General features: G+C 64.6%; 3 protein-coding genes across 6 annotated transcripts; 1 reads left to right on the forward strand and 2 right to left on the reverse strand.

The window, feature by feature from the left end:
• On the reverse strand, nt 1–2369 carry RAC3 (Rac family small GTPase 3). 2 transcript variants are annotated; one of them, XM_035026373.1, is made up of 6 exons: nt 2275–2369; nt 1702–1773; nt 1401–1518; nt 1198–1260; nt 619–778; nt 1–431 (listed from the first exon to the last, which is right to left on the reverse strand). In XM_035026373.1, the coding sequence occupies exons 1-6, from the start codon at nt 2307–2309 to the stop codon at nt 301–303; spliced, it is 579 nt and encodes a 192-aa protein (XP_034882264.1). In that variant the 5' UTR covers nt 2310–2369; the 3' UTR covers nt 1–300. The 2 variants fall into 2 exon arrangements, with proteins under 2 accessions (XP_034882264.1, XP_034882265.1); XM_035026374.1 differs by having other exon boundaries at nt 278–431; nt 615–778.
• Nucleotides 2370–2939: 570 nt separating this feature from the next.
• On the reverse strand, nt 2940–11486 carry LRRC45 (leucine rich repeat containing 45). Of its 3 annotated transcripts, none has more exons than XM_035025742.1 (17): nt 10842–11486; nt 9841–9902; nt 9356–9426; nt 8912–9090; nt 8530–8658; nt 7162–7274; nt 6799–6857; nt 6426–6503; nt 6017–6152; nt 5868–5945; nt 5658–5769; nt 5485–5555; nt 5028–5120; nt 4658–4750; nt 4010–4183; nt 3780–3927; nt 2940–3598 (listed from the first exon to the last, which is right to left on the reverse strand). In XM_035025742.1, exons 1-17 carry the CDS (start codon nt 11059–11061, stop codon nt 3402–3404), a joined length of 2013 nt encoding a protein of 670 aa, XP_034881633.1. In that variant the 5' UTR covers nt 11062–11486; the 3' UTR covers nt 2940–3401. The 3 variants fall into 3 exon arrangements, with proteins under 3 accessions (XP_034881633.1, XP_034881632.1, XP_034881635.1); XM_035025741.1 differs by having other exon boundaries at nt 8882–9090; XM_035025744.1 differs by lacking the exon at nt 4658–4750 and having other exon boundaries at nt 8882–9090.
• A 191-nt stretch (nt 11487–11677) lies between these two features.
• Nucleotides 11678–15101, forward strand: CENPX (centromere protein X). The gene is made up of 5 exons (XM_035026375.1): nt 11678–11776; nt 14237–14288; nt 14489–14542; nt 14783–14871; nt 14971–15101. The coding sequence occupies exons 1-5, from the start codon at nt 11747–11749 to the stop codon at nt 14983–14985; spliced, it is 240 nt and encodes a 79-aa protein (XP_034882266.1). The 5' UTR covers nt 11678–11746; the 3' UTR covers nt 14986–15101.
• Nucleotides 15102–15811: the final 710 nt, after the last annotated feature.

Below are 15811 nucleotides of genomic sequence, written 5' to 3' on the forward strand. Positions count from 1 at the left end.
CCCATCAGGAAGCCCAGCCGGGGGCTGCCCTGGACCCGCCCCTGCAGCCCGAGGGAGACCCTGCTCCCTTCCAGCCTCCTGTGGGGTCCAGGTAAAGCTGGAGCTGTGCCCCCAGAAAAAGGAGACAGAACAGACAGGACTCCACTGCCCCAGCCCTGTCCCCAGGAGGGGTGGCCTCGTCCCCATGCTTCTACCCCCTCCCCACCCACACCACTCCCCCACAGCAGACTCAGGGACACCAAACATCTCAACACGACAGCAAACACGGGTCGGGCGGGGCTGCTCCTCTCGAAGCAGGCTCTAGAAGACTGTGCACTTCTTCCCCGGCTTTTTCACAGGGGGTGGGCAGAGCACAGCCCGGATGGCCTCGTCAAACACGGTCTTCAGGCCCCGCTGAGTGAGGGCTGAGCACTCCAGGTACTTGACAGAGCCTAGGAGCAGAGAGGATAGGGGCTGCTGAGGATGGGAGTCAGCAAGGGGGAGGACAGCAAGGGAGGGGGCAGTGAGGGTGGGAGGGGGAGTGCAAGGAGGGGGTCAGCACGGGTGGGGGCCTTCCAGAGCATGCCTCCCGCCCCTTCTTTCCTGCCCCCACCTGAAGGCCCTGCAGTGCCCACTCACCGATCTCGCGGGCCATGGCCAGGCCCTGGGGGTAGGTGATAGGTGCCAGCTTCTTGTCCCGAAGCCGCTCGATGGTGTCCTTGTCGTCACGGAGGTCCAGCTTGGTGCCCACCAGGAGGATGGGCGTGTGGGGGCAGTGGTGTCGCACCTCTGGGTACCACTGTGGGGATGGAGGCTCTGACCCCTACACCTGGGGGCTTCCCCTACAGCCACGCCCACAGCAGGCCATGGCTCCCAAGGGTCCCTTCATCTCAGTCCCTGGATCCACACTGAGCCCTTCCTGCTTCAGGAAGCGGGCAGTGGGCTTGGTGGGGAAACAACCAAGGACAAAAATACGTACCTGGAAGGTTCGTATCGGCCCTCCCTGCTCTGAGAGCCTCGCTCACCACCCCTACCCCACCTCTGCCCCTTCATCACTCCCCCTGGGTCACCTTCAGATCCAAGCAAAACAGGGATCTCCTCTGCCTCTAAAGGACAAGTGACCTAAGGTCTTCAGGCAAGACACCCCTGCCCTGCCAGGAAAAGTCCTCTGGACACCCCCTCCCCTACAGACAAGCCCTCCCGGCAGCACTGCCCTACCTTGGCTCGAACATTCTCAAAGGATGCTGGGCTCACCAGAGAGAAGCAGATCAGAAAGACATCCTTGGGAGAAAGGGTGAGGGGGCCCAGGTGGGAGTGGTCAAGGACCTCCAAATGGCCCCTGTCCCTCCACACACACACGAGGACCTCAAGGACCCCACCCAAGCCACCCAGCTCCTGGGGCCGGCCCTGCTGTCACCTACAGTTTGGGGATAGGAGAGCGGCCTCAGCCGGTCATAGTCCTCCTGCCCGGCGGTATCCCACAGCCCCAGGTTGACCGGCTTCCCGTCCACCATCACGTTGGCAGAGTAATTGTCGAAACTGCCAGGCAGAGCACGACTGTCGGTCCAGATCTTGGGCTCTCGGGCCCGCACAGAACCTGAGCTTTGGCAGCACCCTGGCCCCACCCCAGAAGCCCAGAACAGGGCCACCTGGGCCTGACCTCGACGCCCAGGGGAGCCCTGAGATGGGCTAGCTCCAGACCCGCCCACCCGGAGCGCTCACACGGTGGGGATGTACTCTCCCGGGAAGGCGTTGGTCGTGTAGCTGATCAGCAAGCAGGTCTTCCCCACGGCGCTGCGGACAGAGGCGAGCCACGTTGCTCCCGGGCCAAGCCTCAGCCCTCTGCCCAGCAAGGGCAGCCCCCTCCCAAGGGACCACAGGCGGAGACAGGGGCCCCAGCCCAGCAGAGCTGCAGGCGGGCCTCCAGAGGGTAGGGCGGGGGCGAGCCGGCTCAGAGATCCCGGCACCCCGGCGAGGGTGGGACCCGCGCAGGGCTCAGTCCAGGTGAGAGGCCTGGCCCCACCCACCAGGAGGCCAGGCGGCGGCCCGGGCAGCATCAGGTGGGCCTGGGCTGCAGGCCTGCGCCCGGCGGCCAGCCGGGACCCCGCCCCGGTGCGCCCTCCCGCTCCTGCCCGGCCCCAGGGCGCGCGCCGCACGGGCGTCGGGGCGTGAGGGCCGCCCCGCCCGGGCCCGAGCCGGTACCCCGCACCCCCGCCCCGGAGCCGTGCGCTCAGCCCGGGCAAGGTCCCCGGGGCCGCCCCCGCCCGGCCCGCGGCCTCCGCGCCGCGCACTCACCCGTCGCCGACCACCACGCACTTGATGGCCTGCATGGGCGCGGGCCGGGCGGGCGCGGCCGCGAGCCGAGCTGCGGAGAAATGCCCGGCGCCGCAGCGGCCGCGGACCCGAGCCGAGCGCCGAGCCGAGCGGCCGGAGACAGCCGAGCGCCGCCGAGCGCCGGGCGCGGAGACAGCCGAGCGCGGCCGGCGGGGGGCGCGGGGGGCGCGGGCCCGCCCCGAGCCCGGCACTCGCCGTTCCGGGAGAACTCTGCGAGGGGTGGGGACACGGCGACGCCCAGCCAGTCCCCAAGCCCCGGCGGGCTCCCCCCAGCGCCCCCGGGATCCAAGCCGCGGGCCAGGGCGCAGCGCGGGCAGGTGACTCCCACCCCCACCAGGCCGTGCGTGGGGTGGTCTCTGCTTGTGGCTTCTTCTAGGGAGGGCGCGCCCAGGGCCCACTGCCAGAGGGGATGAGACCCCCCCACCCCCGCCCTGGCGCTGGCAGTCCCCAGTCCCTCCGCCGCCGGAGGTCGCCCGCAGTAGCTCCGCAGTCACCACTGGTCGTCGGTAGGGAAGGGCCACCTGGCTGCACCCGGAGGGTCTTCCTTCCAGGGTTGGGACAGAGGGTCTCCTGGGTGGTTGGGAGCACAGATGACGTGGGAAAAGGTACCGGCCCCAAACGTATCACAAAGTGTAAAAGTTATGTATTTCAAAAGACCCAGGGAGTCTCCTGGTTACATTGTAAAAGGAGCATGTGTGGTTACATCGGACGAGCTGATTGTGAGGAGGGGAGCTGCGGACAGCTCTTCTGGATTTCCTCCCCCCTTGGGGGCTTTTCCTCAGACGCATGTCAGGCTTGTTCCCTGGGACTGGGAGGAAGGCTCGGGAAGGGCCCAGGGGGTGCCCCCTCCGGTCCTGGTGGCCAGCAGCCCTGGGCTGGCCTAGCCTGCTAGCCGGTGCTGAGCAGCGGCGGTCCGCACGCACTGATCCGGCTGGGCCCCGATTTTCCAAGTCCCCAGACGTAGACCCTGCCTGCGAGGCCAGACTGTCTGCCAGGCTGAGTCTGGAGACACAGGGACGGGCAGCAATGGGGCACACATGTCTGGGAGATGCTGCCCTCCTGCCCCGCCCCGAGTATCCTGCCTCCCTTCACTTCTGGGGGCTGATAGCCCTCAGAGGAGACCCCTGCACATAAGCCAGGACAGCATTTTGCAGGAAGCCGGCCCTCTGGGCCTCCTCCTCCCGGATCCGGGCGATCTCGGCCTCCTTGAGCCGAAGCTTCTCCCGGAGAGAGGCGTTCTCACTCTCCCTGTCCAGCAGCGCCTCCCGGTGGTCACCTGCGATCACTGCAGGACAAGAAACGGGGTGGAGGCGGCCCCAGCCGATCGGGAGGTCGGCAGAGGGGCCTGGTGGGGCTTGTGCGGGGTCCCCTGGAGGCCAAGCCCAGCTCTGCAGCCCGCCCGCCCGCCCGCGGGACTAGTGAGAAAGGGTCCTGCTGAGATGGCGCGGCGCTCGGGCTCCGCTCACCTTTCAGCCGGCGCTCCAGGGCTGCCACCTTCTCTTTCAGCGCCTCCTGGGCCGTCAGTTCTGCCTGCAGGCGGCCGTTCTGCTCACGCAGCTCCACCCGCACCCTGGTCACCTCGGCCACCTTTTCTTGGTCCTTGTTGCTCAGTTCCTGCCAGACATGGGGGTGAGTGTGTGGTGGGGGGCGGGGAGGGGGCGGGTGCGGAGGACGCGGGGGGCACCGTCCCAGCCACCTGCTGCAGCTCCTCCAGGCGTCGTCTCAGGCCTTCCACCTGCAGGCCCAGCTGGCTGGCCCGGGCCTGGGCCTCGGCCACCGTCTGCCTCTGCTGCAGGCAGGCGCTCTGAGCCTCGTCCCGAGCCTGCGCCTGCAGCCGCAGCTTCTCCTCCAGGTGAGCCAGATGCTGCCGCTGTGGGCACAGGAGAAGGGCTGGTGAGCAGCGCGGGGAGGGCCTAAGCCCTGCCTGTTGCTTCCCTCCTGTGGCCCTGAGCTCACGGGGAGTGGGAGGGATCCCCCCCAGCTAGAGGGGAGCTTTCATTTGCAACGTGGAAACTGCCTCCTAAGTTATTATGTGTGTATATCCTGAATAGGCTCAACTTGAACTCGCCTATAGGGAGTACCCATCTCCCAGGCTGACCGTTCTGCCCTCTGGGTCCTAGCTCTGGCCATGCATACCCCTTCCCCCATCCCAGGGCTGGAGTCAGTGGCTCTTTGCAGGGGGGTCGGATGTGATCCTGGACCTGTCCTGCTCTGACTCCTATCTGCCCCTGTACCCTTGGGACTCCTGTCCCCCACCTCCCCCCTACAAAGCCAAAAGACAGCCTGGGTCTGACCTGTGCACTTCAGCCCCTCAGGCCTCGCTCCCTGGTGGCCACGGGCTCACCTCCTCCAGACGGACTTGGTTCTTAGCCTTAATGAGCTCCTCCTCAGCCTGGCCACGCTCACTGAGAGCCGCCGCCTTCACTCGGCTCAGCTCCTGCACCACAGACAGTGACCCACTGGGCCTGTTCTCCTGTCCTGGCCAGGGGCTCCTCGGGCCCCACCCAGCTGCTAGGGTATACCCCTGCACCAGCCTCCTGAGGGCTCCGCTCACTAGGCAAGGTTGCCACAGCCAAGGGATCCCATGTCCCACCTCATGAGGTCCTTCTGGCCTCACAAGGATATTGATGGGTGGGTCCTGATGAGGTTCTGAGACCACAGAAGGGGTGCCCCAGGTAAGGGCAGAGCCTTGCACCAAACCAGCACATGCTCACCTCCTCCAGGGATAGCCGCAAGGCCTCCAGCCTCTGTACCCTCTCCTGCATGGCCCTCTCACTCTCTTCCAGGTGACGAGTCATGTGCTCCACCTGCCCAGGTGAGGGGCAGGAACAGGGCTGGAAGACTAGCTCCCCAGCTTACATCCCCCCATGGAATCCCCACCCCGTGGTGGCAAGTCCTGGGGACATTTCCTTCCCAGAAGGGGCTGCCCCTCGTGGCTTTGCAGGAAGCGAGGCTTCACAGTGCCACACTCAGGTGGCAGCCTGTGCTAGGGTCCTTTCTAGAGGCTGGTCGGGAGTTTCTGGGTCTGGCATCTGCTGGGGCTGGCAAAGAACTCACACCCAGCACCGCAAGGTTGTCAGGGGAGCACAGCCAGGGGTGTGCGTTGGGGACAGCCTGCCACCCCGGGCGGACGGCAGGGACAAGAGGCCGGATGGTGTAACTAACAAGCACCTCCTTGGCTCGCAGCTGCTCCAAGTCCTCCAAGCTCTGTCGGGACCTTTTCTTCTCCAGTTCCAGACGCTCTGGAAGCCCAGCGGGGACAGCAGGGTGGGAATCCCTGGGGGGCCCTCACTCCCTGTCCTCCCCTTTCTGGGCCCCTCAGCCGCGAGCCTGCGTGTGCCCACCCTCGGCCTGGTTGGCCCGCATCTTCAGCTCAGCCGTCGTGTTGCTCAGCTCCTGCCTGGCCAGGAACAGCTGCTCCTGCTGAGCTCTCACCTTCCGCTCCAACTCGTCCACCTGGGAAGCCAGCACCATGGGCGGGAAGCTTGGGCCCTGGCCCCCTGCCCTTGGCCCCTGCCCCAGTCTCCCCGGGGGCCTGGCCCCTCACCCCTCACCTGGTTTCGCAGAAGCAGGTTCTTCTCGTTGGCAGCAGATAAGTCTCTGAGGAGCTTAGACTCCCGCTCTGCAGCCTCCTGCGGGTGAGACAGGGCACCACCGGTCACCCCTGCCAAGCACCGCCCGCCCCCCTGCCCGCCCTGGTCACCTGCTGCTCCATCCTGTGCTCCTTTGCCTGCCTCTGCGCCAAGCTTTGCTGTTCCTGCTCCGCAGTAGCCAAGAGCTCTCCCAGGCCCTGGGCCTTCTGCTCTGACAGGGCCAGGGCGGCCTCGGCCATCTGCAGCCTGTAAGGAGGGAAAAGCCAGTCCCGCCCCAGCTTCACCTTGAGCCCTGCAAAGGCACTGCCGTTCTCCTTCTTGCCAACCACTAGTCACCTCAGCTAAAGCTCACCTCCTCCAAGAAGCCTTCTGGGATTATCAACCCCGCTGTCTCCCCCCTCTACTTTGTACACTGGGGACTAGGGTTCTTGTCTTTATCACTCTTTTCTGCCCCTGGCACATCCCTAAAACGTTCCGAAGCCACCCCTCCACCACTCGCCTACCCTCTGCCCCACTTACTTGGCCTTGAGGGCATTGATGATGGAATGTCTCTCATTCAGGGCTTCCTGAAGCTGCCCTACGCATGCTGCCGATACCCTATAAGCAAAAAGGAAGGTCCAGGAACCCCGAAGCTCAGAGCACTCCCAGGCCCCCCTGGCTCTGGTAGCAGCTACTGCTCTTCATGCTTCTACAACGTTCCAGGTGTGGCCAGGGAAGTTCTCAGTGCTGCCCCGAGCCCCCCAGCCAGTGTCTTTGGCAAGAACATGCTACCAGCTCATCGGTGGGCAAGTGACAAGGCTCAGGGCCAGTCACCCCACAAGGCCAGAGCCAGGACCCAAACCTCAGGCACCCCACCTGAGCTGTAGCTCTGCAGCCCTGGGGCCACACTCACCTGCTGCTCCTGGCCATCTCTTTTCGCTGCTTATCAATCGTCTCCATCAAGTCCAGAAACTGGGGACAGAGCCAACCAGAGCCCCGTCAGGGCCCGGAGCCTGCCTACCGCCCCTGGTTAAGCAGGAAGGAGGGCAGATGCCCACCGAAGCAGAACAGAAAAGCATCTGCCTCATCCGAGAGGGGGATGGGGCTCGCACACAGCGAGGCCCACTGCCCGCCCACCCGGCCAGAGGTCAGACCAAAAGGCTGCCTCTCGGGCCTGAGTGTTGGCCACTCAGAGAAGCTCCAGGGTCCAGGGGAAGGGAAGATGGCCATGGCATGGGGACCAAGGTGGAGCGAGGCTCTGCAGTGCTGTCCTCACCTGCCGGGACTTCTCTTCCCGGAGGTGTTTTACCTCCTTGCTGAGCACATGGGTGCGGGCCTGGTTCTCTCGGGAAGTGGTCTGCCGCTCCTGGTTGTGGTCCATGGCTTGCTCTACGGAGAGTCCAGTTGCCCACCAAGGGGGCTGCTCAGCCCTCAGAGTGGCCAACAGTTAGCCCAGCCCTGGGCCCAGAAGCCAGTCATCAGAGAATCAACACTGTGGGCAGTCTCACCCCGCAAATCAGAGCGCACTAGGAGGTGAAGGGCTTGAGCAGGGGTAGGGGTGGGGGTACCAGTGGGGCCGGGAGCCCCGGAGGCAACTGTGCAGGGCAGCACGCACATGGGAAGAGGCAGGGGAGACTGCTCAGCTGCCAGAGGTGGAGGCTATCCTGGGGCATTTGGGCTCCATCCCAGAGGTCAGAGTCCACTGTATGACTTTTAAGAATTGAATGTCATGGGGCACCTGGGTGGCTCAGTTGGTTAAGCGACTGCCTTCGGCTCAGGTCATGATCCTGGAGTCCCAAGATCGAGTCCCGCATCGGGCTCCCTGCTCAGCGGACTCTGCTTCTCCCTCTGATCCTCCCCCCTCTCATGCTCTCTCTCTCTGTCTCACTCTCTCTCAAATAAATAAAATCTTTAAAAAAAAAAAAAAAAAGAATGTCATGCTCAACTCCTGTGTTCTGGAGAGATTCAGGCAGCATTTGGAGAAGAGCCACCCAAAAGCTGGAGGACTAGGAAAAGTTTGGGACGATGACATGGGCGGGGCAGGCCCAGCAGGAGGCGGTGGCCCCATGCAGGATTCCAGCCCAAGTTCAGGCCCTGGGGTGGCTGGCGCTACGGGCAGAACAAGTAGCCGTGTGGAGTGGCAGAGTGTTCTACTGGGCTTGGGGCTGAGTTGTCGGGGTCACTAATGGGAGGGGACCATGGAGCCCGGGTGGCCCCACACCCATGAACTCTGGGGTGTCAGGGCAGATGCCCAGAAGCCCCTTCCCAGCTGTGGCTGGGCCACCAAGGCATGAGCGTGGCCCTCAGGGCAAGGCCCCAAGCCACAGTGCCTCCGTTTCTTCATCTGTGCAAGAGGTGACAACCCCCCCCCCAACGTCACAGGCCTGAGAAGGGAGCGCACACACTGAGGAGAGCTCAGGGCAGCAGAGAGCAGAGCTCCGCAAGCTCACCGCCATCACATCCCTCCCCGACACCTTCTCCCTCTTCTCCCTGTTTCTGATTTAGTCTACCTCACGATGCCTGTACACATCCCCGTCCTGAGCCTCGAGCCGCCCCTCCCGCGGTGGCTGGCCCTGTCAGAAGGAATCAGCTTTATGCCCAGCTCCAAACAGCGCGAGCCATCAGCAGCCCTGAGTGCCCATACCCACGGCTCTGAGGATGTCGCCTGGGACGTTATTCCCAGCCAGCTCCAGCCTCCACAGGGTTCTGTTGCGGGGGAGAGAGTTCACCAGGGCCCGGCCCCCCAGGAGGCCGATGCTATTCCAGCGCAGGTCTGGAAGGAAACCTGTTGTCACCAGATGGAATGCACCTGGACAGAGCTGGCCCGGCCCGGGATGCTTTCTTTGAGGAAGGGTACTCCCTGTGATCACCAACAGAGCAGGGGCCCCGCTCACCGGGCCCTCCCCACGACACCCTCCCACCCCCTTGCTTCCGGAAGAGGACAAAAGCAGCAGCAAGGCTGAGTGGACAGTGGCACAGAGCCCCAGACCGCAGACCTGGAGGAGGCCAGTGAGGGGAGGCCTCACCCAGCTGCTGGAGGCTGGCGTTGCATGTCAGGGCCAAGGCCAGCTCCTCCGCGCCCTTGTGGCTGATCTGGTTGTTGCGGAGGTCCAGCTGCCGGAGGGTGCCATTGCCCGCCAGGGCCCCGCAGAAGGTGGCGAAGGCATCTTCCCATGTGCCCAGGTTGTTCCACTCCAGGGTGAGGCTGTAGGAAAGGTGGACGTGAGGTGGGTGGCCCCAAGGAGCACCCTGCTGCCATAGGGGCCAGAGGAGAGGTGCAGGCTTCAGGGCCTTGGCAGAGAGGCTAGAGCACGTGAGTAACTTATACTTGCCAACTTCCTACCAACGGATGGGAGACACAGACGACCAGCCAGGAGACGATGCTCTCAGGCTGCAGAATGTGCCCTCTGAGCCAACCCCGAACCACTCACGGGGTGGGAGGGGTGCTAGGGGCCAGGACCACACTTCACCTCTGAATGGACTTGTTCTGTCGGAGGAGTTGTCCCAGAGCCTCAGCGCCCGCAGCTTGAAGGTTATTGCCCTAGGGCAGGAAGAGGCAGGCTGGTTAATTCCCCATTGTTGCAGGATGAGCTCCAAATGCCACGTCCACACCCCACAGGACCCTGGTCCAGCAGTGGATGAGGCCAGGTGGCTCTTGGCAGAAGGTACGGCTCCTTTCAGATATTGCTTTCCCTGACCGCAGTGGGCCTCCTGGTGCAGGTTCATTGTTTGTTCATGTGAACACTTCGGAACTCACATTCCTGACCCCCAATCACCACCCACCCACCCCCACCAAGACCATCAGAAATGGGTGTGGAGCCCTATGTGCCAAGAGTACTTAAGACACTGTCTCTGGCCACCATTCAGATTTTCAGGCTGCCAGGACACTCAAATCTTCCTCCCCCCACCCCCCCTCCCGGTCTCAAGTAGCACGCCCAAGTGCAGACCTGCTCACCTTTAGATCCAGAAACCGCACGACGGTGTGGGCACACAGCCCCTGGAGCAGCAGTGTGGCCCCTGTAGGAAGGTAGGGCCGTCACTCTGTGCCCCTGAGCTCCTCCCTGTGGGCTCCAGCTTGGAGCAGCTCCCCAGACACAGGGGAGAGATGACTGTCCCAGTGGCCCCCAGTGGTCAGGATTCATGCCAGAAATGAGTTGCCCTGCTCACTGCCAGGTTTGAAACATCTGGGGCGCCTGGGTGGCTCAGTTGTTCAGCGTCTGCCTTCAGCTCAGGTCACGATCATAGAGACCTGGGATCAAGCCCCACATCGGGCTCCCTGCTCGGCGGGAAGCCTGCTTCTCCCTCTCCCACTCCCCCTGCTTGTGTTCCCTCTCTCGCTGTGTCTCTCTCTGTCATAAATAAAATCCTTTAAAAAAAAAAAAAATCTGTAATCTCTGCTAGGCACAGAGCCAGGCTGCTGACCTCATGCTCACCAGCACACTGGATCTCTCCTAAGTCAGGGGAAGGTAAGGTTTCTCTGTTACAGAGAGAAACTGCCCTCTGATGCCAGGGACGCTGCCGCTTGCTTTAACGACGTACAGTACAGAAGCGCAGAAACTGGGCACCTGGGTGGCTCAGATGGTTAAGCATCTGCCTTCGGCTCAGGTCAAGATCCCGAGGTCCTGGGATGGAGCCCCGCATCGGGCTCCCTGCTCAGCGGGGAGCCTGCTTCTCCCTCTGCCTCTCTCTCTCTCCCTGTCTCTCATGAATAAATAAATAAAATCTTAAAAAAAAAAAAAGAAGAAGAAGAAGAAGAAGCACAGAAACCTCACAAAGATGAGGTCTGATGGGATGGAAGAGCTCTCTGCCAGAGGCTGCCAAGGAACGAGAACCATGTGCAACAAATCAGAGCAAACAGAGCAAGGCCGGGCTGCCCGCAGGCAAAGGGCTTGATCCCAATCCCAACTCTGAAGCTGCGAGGGCTGCCCTGGCCCCTGCCCATGCTCGGGTGCCCACCTTCCTCGCTCAGCATGCAGTCACTCAGGATGAGCTCCGTCAGCAGTGCCTCCTTCTGCAGCAGCTTGCCCAAGGCCCTGCAGGTGTCCACGGTCAGGCTCTGGGTGGCCAGATCCAGCCGGCCCCGCGGCAGCTCCTGCAGTTGCTGCAGGACAGTTTCCTGGGGCTCAGCCCCACTTTCCTTGCACAGCCGGCTGTAGGAGTGCCGGAACTCCTCCATGGCACGCTCCTAGAGACGGGCTTCACCATGAGCCAGCTGAAGCCGAGGGCAGGCTCCGGCTCCCCGGCTCCCCTCCCTAAGGGCAAGAGGGCAGGGCCTCTCCCGTGGGGGCCTACGGCGCCGAGCGGCTCAGGGTGGAGCACAAGGACTCCTAAGTCCTCAGCAGCCGAGCAACGAGGGACAAACCGAACTGGTTCTCCAGGAGGGAGACCCCATGAGGGCGGGGGGTGGGCAGGGGACCGCTCCGGCACGGAACCGGGGAGGGGGGCGTGCGCCAGGCGGCGGGGATGGGGGCCCCGCGCAGACTGGCCCTCCAGCAGCGGGGCGGGACTCCAAGCCCCCAGCCAGCGCGCTTCGGACCCTCACTCTCTGGCAGCGGGTCCGCGCGGCCGCCGCGAAGCCTCAGTATCCAGGAAGAGCAAGGTGTGCCGGGAAGGGCGGGCGCAAACTGCAACTCCCAGGAGGCTCTGCGGGGGAGGGCGTTGCTCGCCGCGGACCAATAGGGACGAAGGGGCGGGCACGCGCTGCGGGCCCACGGGGGTGGGGCTGGGCGGGGGCGGGGCTGCGGAAGGCGCGCTCCGGGCTGATTGGCTGGGGGGCGGGGCGGGGCCTCGGAGGGCGCGCCCAGGGCGGACTAGCTGGGGGGCTCCCGGGGCTCTGGAGGGCGCGCGTCCGGGCGGCTGTCATGGAAGGAACTGGCGGCGGCTTCCGGAAAGTGAGAGGGCTGGCGGGGCGGGGGGCCGGGCGGCCGGGCGGCGGGGCCGGGCGGCGGGCGCCGCGGCCCGGCCCCACGTGGGACTCACGTTCCCAGAATCGCGCCCTCTGCCCTCCGCGGGTGGGGTCCTGCACCCGAGTCGCTGGAGGCCGAGCAGGCAGCCGGGTTTGCGGCAAGAGGGAGGGGTGTGCAGAAACAGGGCGGGGGCGGGGGGTGCGCTCGGACAGGAGCCCGGGCCCCACCACCGCCCTAACGGCCCGGGCGCCCCGGGACCCCGCGGGACTTGCTCTCAACCAGGTGGCGCGGAGTGGCTCAACCCGGCTCGCTGGTGGCCACACTGCCTGCAGACTCCCAAGCTTCCCTTTGGCCCGTCGCCTCTCACGGGGCCCTGGGCTTCGCGTCCCACCTGAGCAGGGCTGAAACTGGCCCTGCTGGTCTGTGGTCCATCGTGGCGGGGGTGGCCGGGGTTGTGGCTCCGCACGTGTCCTCCTGGACACCAGTCAGGCACGCTTGCATGCCCTTGACATAGATTAACCCGTTAGGACTTGGGTGCAAGTACGATCCTCACTTACCAGTAGAGAAACTGAGGCTGTCCCGCTCAGGAGCCTCACCGTATGCTCTGCCCCAGTGAGTGCGGTTCTGGGTGGCTGGGAAGGTATGGGGGCCCCTACGGGCTTCCACCCCCTGCAGGCTGTGAGTGGCTTGAGCCTCACTTTGTGGGTCTGTGCCAAGGTTGGGAGGCACTGAGCCCTTGATACCAGGCAGGTGCGCTGGGAAGGCCCGTGGGCCTTGCTCCACCAGTCCAGGTAGCAGTTACTGCCTTACAGAGAGGCAGGGGTTCTCTGTGGCTCACTTTCTGCTTCAGCCTCCTCTTCTCCTTTGTCACCCAGGAGGGTGGCTCGGCCCTGGCCCAGCAGCGGGTCATGACTGAAAAGGGAAAGCCACTGAGGCTAGGGTGACTTGGCAGAGTGGTGGTCACAAGAATCCCCCCATTATAATTGCTGGAGACAGGAGCACCAGCAGACCTGGACAGCCCTGAGTCCTCACCCCGAGGGCTCTGGCCAGAGCTGGGGTTACAATCATTACCCTTGAGCAGGCCTGTTGCAGGTGAGGGTGAGAGGGGCAGAGGGAAGCCGTAGGGGCTGCGTGCAGTGGGGTAAAGGCTGAATGCGTCCCAGGTCCAGTCCTGCCCTCCTCAAGTTTGAGTTACTCGTCTGTTTAGGGGACCACCGCCACATGCAGCTGGTGCTGACTCCTTTGGTGTCGGCAGCCCGGGTGCAGGAGGCCTGCTCCTGTAGCTCTTCCCCGGTTCCAGGAGCAGGTGGGGCGGCGGAGCCTTGTGGGCCTTTTCCAGCACCTTCTTGGTAAGCAGCAAGAAGGACAGCAGGGGGCGCCAAGCCCTCACGGTCACTGCTGGGAGGGCAAGGCTGCGTCTGGAGTGACCCGGTGGCAAGTTCTTCCCCTCCTGAGCCTGGGCCCCATGGCGTCCACTCCCTCCCCTGCCCCTCTGCTCTGCTCTGCTCCCGGGCTTTGCCGAGCTGCCCTGGGTGAGGCAGCGAAACCTCCAGAGGCTAAAGCTGGAGGCGTGGCCAGTCCCCAGCTCCCCTTCCCTGCGTGACACCCCATTTCTGGGCTCCTCCTACCTCCCGGCTGGCTCTGCTGGCTCCTCATTCACAGCCTCTTGTGGCTGGACCCTGCTCTCCGTAACCTACCTCCCTTGGTCCACCCCCCAAAGCCTCATCATCCTTGGACCTTCTGGAAGGCTCTTCTCAGCTCCAGCCACCTACCCAGCCACTCTGCTTGGGCGCCTCATGCGTGTCCCTCACTCAGCATGTTCCAAGCTGAGCTCCTGGGCCCCAGAATCTTTCCCCCACAGCCCCCAGCTCTGCAGAGTGGTGCCGTCCTTTAGGGGCTCAAGCCCCCCACCTTGAGGAGTCTCAGCTTGGACCCACCCTTGTCCGGAGGCCCTGTGGACATGCTCAGGCTCTGCCTCCCCTCCTCCCGCGTTCACCCTGACCGCCTATAGGCGGAGCAGCCCAGCCTCTGCCCAGTTGTGGGCTCCCCAAGTGACCATCCCAGGCCCTGCATGTGGCCGACTCTAGAGAGGGACCTCAGAGGGAGCTGACCTGGCGCCAAGAGCAGGGTCTGGCACAAGCTAGGCAGTGTGGGCAGTGTGGACACACCTGCCAAGGGGCCCACTGGAGGAGAGCGCCTCAGCCCCGGGGGCGGGAGTGCAAGACCGCCCTGGAGCCCAGGAGGACCGGGTGGGCACCGGGGTTGCTCCCACCTGTCCACCGCCTGTGTCTGACGTACGATCCTTCTGGAGGCATTGGGGGCTCCTCACTGCCCAGGCCCCCACCCTGGGAGGGCCTCTCCAGCATCCAGAACTCAGCGCCCAGGGGGTCTGTGGCAGGCCAGGGGCGGTGCCGGGCCACTGACCCCTCTGCCCCCGCCCCCCAGGACCTGGTGAGCAAGCTGCTGCAGCTGCATTTCACGGACAGCAAGACCAAAGGTTCGTGGGCGCCACCTGGAGGGCAGGGCCAGAGCACTGCAGCTCTGGGGGGCGGGGGGGGGGCAAGGCCTCGGGGAGGGCAGGGAGCCACCTGTGTGAGGAGTCATCAGGCGGAAGTAGTGAGGAGAGCAGTGGGGTGACCAGGGCGGCAGGGGAGGGCAGGGCGCGGGTCCTGTAACCTGCTCCCCTCCACCTTGCAGTCAGCGGGGATGCACTGCGGCTCATGGCGGAGCTGCTGACCATCTTCGTCGTGGGTGAGCCCGAGGGCCCCCGCAGTGTCCTCTGGTGTCCCACCCGGCCAGCCCGGACGCTGTCCCCTTGTGTTTTCTCGGCGGGGGGGGACTCCCACACACCTCTTACCTGTCTTCCCACCAGCCCTAAGCTCTGCGTCCCCCGGTGCGGTCTTCTGAACCACCAGCTGGCATGGGTGGGGGAGGCAGCCCAAGCCCCCCCCCCAGCCCTCTCCCCCTCACCGGCCTCCTGTGTGGTGGCAGAAGCGGCTATCCGCAGTGTCCGGCAGGCCCAGGCAGAGGACCTGGCTCTCGTGGACATGGACCAGCTGGAGAAGGTGCTGCCTCAGCTGGTAGGTGGGCCCAGGGGGCGCTATTGTCCCATCCTGCGTCCTGCCCTCCCAGGAGCAGGGCCGGTGCCCATGGGCTCTGAGTGCTCCTCTCCCCCACAGCTCCTGGACTTCTAGGGGCCTCCACCCCCACTGCGGCCCGCTGTCCAAGCCAAGGCCGAGCCCCGCGCCCACGCTTCTGCGGTCTCTGGCTTCAGACAGGGAAGGAGCCGCTGATGCCGGAGACCGATACTCCCCTCCAGCCCCGAAGACTGAGCTAGGTCCTGGCAAATGCCCCACTCCTCGTGGTGTCCCGTCTGTCCTGCTGCCGACCGCCTGGACACAGCAGATGGGGGGCTCGCTGAGGGACCTGGGGGGGCAGGTGGCCTGTACCTTCTACAGACAAGCGAAGCTGCCCACAGGCTGACACCCCAACATCAAAGCTTCTGTGCAACCTTTCAGCCATCTGATACCCCTCAGAAGATGCTTCCCTGAGCTATAAGTTTGTTCTCACAAGGCAACGTCAATAAACCAAAGCTGCCTCTCGGGCCCGCCTCCCTGTTGCCATTAATCACCCAAAGTCAAGTTGCTTCAAAGCCTGCTGGCCTGCCGGTCCACGCTGCTGGAAGGGCAGCACAGCTCGCGGGAGCCCGCATGCGTGAGAGCCCTGCCGGGGGCCACAGCGAGGGCCACTGAACCCTGAGCCCTCACACGAGGCCGCTCACTGGGAGCACAGAACGGTGCTGCTCCCGCTGCGGGCCCGGGAATGCCGCTGTGGGCAGGGCCTGCTGGTGGAGACCAGCTGCACGGGACCTGTCAGGGCTTGGTCGGGGTGGTGGGGCTGCCCTTGGATGCGCGGGGGCCTCGCCGCCCCCCAGCCCCGCCCTCTCCACCCCGCAGCACCCACCTCGCTTTAGCTCTGACAGCTGCCCAGCGACTGCAGTCAGGACACACACAGCTGCAC

The sequence above is a fragment of the Mirounga leonina genome, unplaced genomic scaffold (assembly GCF_011800145.1).
Source record: "Mirounga leonina isolate KUSES-001 unplaced genomic scaffold, KU_Mleo_1.0 Mir_197, whole genome shotgun sequence".
In the NCBI taxonomy this organism is placed as follows: domain Eukaryota; kingdom Metazoa; phylum Chordata; class Mammalia; order Carnivora; family Phocidae; genus Mirounga; species Mirounga leonina.